The 5,538-nt window shown below is 41.0% G+C and overlaps 1 protein-coding gene across 1 annotated transcript; it reads left to right on the top strand.

Moving 5' to 3' along the window:
• Nucleotides 1–1,290: 1,290 nt before the first annotated feature.
• Nucleotides 1,291–5,277, top strand: SLC7A6 (solute carrier family 7 (amino acid transporter light chain, y+L system), member 6; the record flags this gene model as incomplete). Its single annotated transcript, XM_010140587.1, has 5 exons — nt 1,291–1,394; nt 2,382–2,478; nt 2,719–2,868; nt 3,664–3,847; nt 5,183–5,277. Coding segments are annotated over 5 exons (630 nt in total), but the record flags the coding sequence as incomplete, so codon positions are not given.
• Nucleotides 5,278–5,538: the final 261 nt, after the last annotated feature.

Here is a 5,538-nt window from a genome sequence, read left to right as displayed (position 1 = left end):
GAGCTCCATCTGCCCGGGTTTGGAGTCAGAGTTGTCCTTCTCCTAGGATGGTTGCCCAGAGGCTAGTGAGCCCATCCTGCCCGTGGACACACTTTGTTTTATGCCTGAGGATCTTGAAATTGCTAGGAGTGTGCTAAGAAAGTGATTTAGAGAAAGGTTCATTAAAAGGTTTAGATTACTGCTACCTGTCGAGGTGTAAAATGTTGAAATACCCACAAAATCTCTGGGGTTTGTTTGAATACCACTTACACGTAAGCATGTTCCTTTCTGTGTCTAGAAATAGTGATTCCATGCTACCTAACGCAGACATGATCCTTTTCCTACCGTGACTGTTGGTTTGCTTCTGTAAAAGAAATCATGGCAGTGATTTAGCTCTCAGGAGGTGGAAGGGTGGTGGCAGGGAGGCTTCCACCCCTGCCCTCTGAGCACAGCAGGAGCGGATTTCTGCTTGACTCCAAAGCTGCTAGTGTTTAGGCATGTACAGTGCTCAGGCCAAGATGGGGTTCAGAAGTCTCTCCCCCATTTTTCTCCACTCAGGAGGCTGAACAGAATTGACTAGGACAGTGTCTTGCAAATTATTACCCTTTTTCATTAGAGGTCCCAGATCACTGGCAAGCGATGACTCTTACCCACTGGCTGTGCAAGTTGGATGCTCCTGGCATCTTGGTTTCAGAGCTCTGTCACGGGCAGTCGCCACAGCTGGCCAGCAGTACTGTCCAGCAACGTGAACAGATGACTGCTAGGGAGATACTTCCTCTGTCATTTGCCATGTTGTGAGAGAAGAGCCCAGAGGCCTGGCTGCTGGAGCTAAAGGAAAAGATGTTGCTTAGGAAATTGAAAAAGGAGGAAAATAAAATGAACTCCTAGAATAGCATCTATAAGCAGTAGGTGTGATGTTTATCATCTGCAGTATGGCATTTCCCTTTTTGGATGTGTAATAATATTTTTGGCCATGTAGTCACTATGTTATGCTTGAGTTCTGTAGTTCAGTTAGATAATAAAATAGGTTAGGATTGGTGAGAAAATTCTAATAATATTTTGTTTTCTTTTGCGGCCATTATTTTTGTGAGCAGAAAATATGAGTTCAGGTTCTTGGCTAAAAAGGTTGGTTCTTATTTAGAATCCATAAATAAAAAGAAAGCTGCATGCTGCTTTGTGCTGCAGTATTGATTGTCCTTACTGTACTACTGTTTTCCAGACAAACTTATTACAGAAGCTTCGATGCCATTGTTTTACATAGGCTTTGTGGCAGATGTTTTCATGTTCCCTTTTTCTTTTCCCTTTCATCAGACATTTGCTGACCGGGTATTTGGTATCTTCAGCTGGACAATTCCCATTGCCGTGGCCTTTTCTTGTTTTGGTGGACTTAATGCTTCAATTCTAGCATCGTCAAGGTAGGGCATATCTCTCTCCGTTTGACAAATGTTCGTAAGGATTTGTACATGTTACTGTTAGGCTCATCTATTATGACAGTGGTAAAAGTACTTCTGTAACTGAAAATGAACACTGCCTGACTTCCCCAGAGTGTTCCTAGCTGCATGCAGAGTACAGTTCAAGATCAAATGAATGCTGTCAGTGTGGTGGGTCCTCAGGCCTTCTGATGATTTGGATTGAGTTATCTTCCGTAACTCAATTATTTGGATTGAGTTATACAGTAACTAGCAAGTTCTTCTTTTCTAATGTATTTAACTAAAACTTACGAACTTTTTTAAAAACAGTATCTTTTAAGTTTTTTTCTAAGTAAAAAGTTCTAGTAGTTACTACTGCTGTTAAGCTGCAGTCAGAAAGCTTAGGATACAGTATAGAAGCTTTCCTCTGAGCACCGATTGTGCATGTGACTAGTGAAAGCTTTAAATAGGTTTATTCCGGCATTTGAAGACCCTTCCTGTCCCCTGAATGTATGCACAATGCCTCTGTACTGAGAACAAATACGAACATGATCTGGTGAAGCAGTCAGCGTAGAACCATTTGTGTTTGATAATAAAACTACGTGTGTTTGTTCTGTGAGCATGTGGTTGAGAGACCTGGCAATCCCTTCTGGTTGGCATTGAACACTGTTCTGCCATAAGCTGCAGCGTTTTCAGCCCTAGCTTGTTTTAAATACAACAGAAGTTTCTTTCAGTTACTGTGGTTTTCTATTTTACCCTAGGATCGGGTTTTTTTAAATGGGTGTCAACAGCACATTCCTAAAAGCTTATATATCTTTTAATGGTTGTTATACAGAACATCTTTACAAGAAGGGTTGAATCCATGTTCCAGTCTGAAGGATGGACATTGAATGGTGTAAATACTTATTTGACTGCTATTGTTCTTTGATTTTCTGTAATATATTCTCGCTGGCCTGTGGCCTCAACATCTGTTTTCTGACTTTTTTTTTTCAGGCTATTTTTTGTAGGATCTCGAGAGGGTCACCTTCCCGATCTGTTGTCTATGATTCACGTAGAGAGGTTCACACCTGTGCCAGCACTGCTCTTCAATGTACGTTACTGCTTTTCTTTTCAGATGAGACTATATGAATTATTTAAATGAAAACTTAAAAAAAAAAATCACAAGAGAGAACTTCAGATTTACTGTCATCGAGGTGATTCCTGAGAATGGCATGATTTTATGCCTCAAAAAGCACTAACACCAGGAAGTAGAAGGTGTTACTTTAAGGCAAGAAGCAGCATAAACAGAAAGTTTCAAAAGTCTGTTGTTATCTCACTTCTTTTCTGACAGTGTGCTATGACCCTTATTTACCTAGCTGTGGAAGATGTCTTCAAGCTGATTAATTACTTCAGTTTCAGTTACTGGTTTTTCGTTGGTCTGTCTATTGCTGGCCAATTGTATCTACGGTGGAAGCAACCAGAGCGACTCAGGCCTCTTAAGGTAATACTGACTTACTGCAGAATTGTTTAAAATCCCTGTCTTCCACATAACGTAAAAGTACTGTCTGACATCTGGACCTTACGTGTTATGTCTAAAGGTCTAGACATTGATCAGGACATAAAACCTGGCTTCCATTTTATTTTGTACCGTGAAAGCCAGCTTGTCTGCCAAATAAGCGATTGTTACTCTTTATATATACACTATATTAAATATATTTGCTATATGTTATATAATACATATTTATTATCTCCAGTATACTCTCTTACCGTACGTTCTCTCAATCACTGTCCCTTCTCTGTCAGCTGGAGAATGTCTCAGTAGGCTAACGTAGCAGTTAGCCTTTTTCCTTGGACTAGAAATCTCTGATTAAGAATGCTAAATTAATTCTGTCAGTGTGGAGCACATTTAGCTCTGAACTGGTGCTTCAGTTCAATATCTGATCCTCTCATAAGAGATGATCCTCTTATCACCTTCTACTTTGATACTCTACACCAAAAAGTCCTTTTTGTTTCCTGAGTTTTACTGGATGTGTCTAAAGACACTTGGTGCTGCTGTAGAGTTTCTTTCAACACAGCACAGTCACCATACTTGATTTTGCAAGTTTTAGTGGCAGTTCTGTTCAGGAATAATTCTGCAATTTGCTTACGGTTCCCAATAGCCAGATGTATAAGGGGAATAGCAGATAATTTCACAAAGTGGGGTTGAGAGGGGGGAGTCTGTAACTCTCTCCAAAATGTTTGTTACGGTAGCTGATGAGTATTTCAGTAACAGTGTGTTCTGGTGTTCTCTCTCCAGCTGAGCTTGGCTTTCCCAATAATATTCTGTACGTGCACAGTATTTCTGGTAGTAGTGCCACTCTACGGCGACACCATAAATTCACTGATTGGAATTGGCATTGCTTTATCTGGAATTCCAGTCTTTTTCTTGGGAGTCCATTTATCTGCATCAAGGAGACCTCAGTTTATTAACAAGATGATGGGTAAGTCTCTTTGTAGATGGAGATATTGTTAGGAAAGAGGAAAATTAAATAAGTGAGTCTTGGTTTGTTGATGAAAAGCTGGCCCCAGCCCGCAGCTAAGTACCCCCAGAGCCACTCGCTTACCAGCACACCCCAGCAGGATGAGGGCTAGAACAGGAAGAACAAGGGTGAGAAGACTTGTTGGTCAAAATAAAATAGTTCAGTAAGTGAAGCAAAGGGGGACAAACTTGCTGCTGCAAAGGCAGTCACGTACCACCTCCCACAATCAGACTGATGTGCAACCAGTCTCCAAGCAACGGCCACCTTGGAAGACCCCCTCCCACTTGCATAAACTTCCTCTACCTGTTTTTATTGCTGAGCATGACATTATATAGCATGAGAGAGCCCTTTGCCTAGTTTGGGTCACCTGCTCTGACCTTCTCCCCTCCAAACTGCCTGCCCATTCCTGGTTGCAGGGAGGGCAGAGTGGGAGGGGGGAAAAAAAAAAGCCTTGATACTGGGCACTGTTCAGTTACCGCCAAAACACTGGTGTGTTACCAACCCTGATAGAGCCACCACAGAACCACATGGGCTGTGGTGAAGAACATTAACTGCATCCCAGTCAGACTCAGTAAAGGGCTGCACTGGTTTTATATATATATATATATATGCTTTTACACCCAGTTTTTATTTACTGTATATTTAAAAGACGATCTACTTCCAAGATTTTGTTCTCAGTGTTTATACATTTCAATCAAGCATGTAACATCTTTTTTCCTTAAGCAAGGTGGATGACTGTAAAAGGGCTGGACATCCTGGTAATGCCAAGTAACAGTCTCACTTTACTGAATCAGTTGGGTTTGTGTCAGGTGGAATTTTGCCTTCTATTGAATTGCTGCAGTTAAATTAACGCATTTTTCTCCAGCAGCGCACTGTTGTCATTGTTACTGCGAGAGAAAACCACAATGAGGGATGTGGAAAGGAAGGTTTATAGCATAAACTTGGAATGCAGCAGGATGTGGTGCTGCAGCAGTGAGTCATATGTACTCAGTAATGTTGACGCTTTCCTGTGACCTATTTTTTTTTATTCTGCCAATTTTAATTACAGAGATCTTACTTGAGTTACGTGGCAGGCTGCCTAAGCAGAAAAACACCTAGGATGTCAACAGAGCACTTTTAAATATGATCTGTTGTAAAAAACATTAGAGGAAGACACTTTGTGTATTAACTTTTATCATTTGTTTCCCATAAGAGAAGTGAGGCAGCATTCTGCCAAGGAACTTTCATTAGTCAGTGGCACGTTGTGTAATCAGTTAAGTGGCTGTTCTTCTGATTTATCTCTGTTTTCCTTTGCAGGTGCATTCACAAGAAAAATGCAACTGCTCTGTTACTGTGTTTTAACAGAGATGGACACAAATGAAGAAAAGAAGTTAGAAGTAAAATCAAACTGAAATTTCAAAGAAATTTTTCTTGTAATTTCATTACAAGAAACAGGAGGGAGGATAAAGCAATCACGGCAACAGTAGGGATGAGATGGAACTGGGGAAATGGGAAAACGGTTTCCAGTGGACTTTCAGAACTGAGAATGTACTGACTGGCGGTTGGATTCCCATGCAGATCAGGATGCATCACCCTCCGAAACTGTGGCCTATTTTCAGGGTATGTTTCTGCTGGATAATCATTACCTGCTCATTTCAGGCACACCAGCTATG

This window comes from Buceros rhinoceros, unplaced genomic scaffold, assembly GCF_000710305.1.
Source record: "Buceros rhinoceros silvestris isolate BGI_N320 unplaced genomic scaffold, ASM71030v1 scaffold8037, whole genome shotgun sequence".
NCBI lineage: Eukaryota > Metazoa > Chordata > Aves > Bucerotiformes > Bucerotidae > Buceros > Buceros rhinoceros.
Note: the sequence above shows the minus strand (reverse complement) of the source record. Positions and strands in the feature narration are given on the sequence as shown.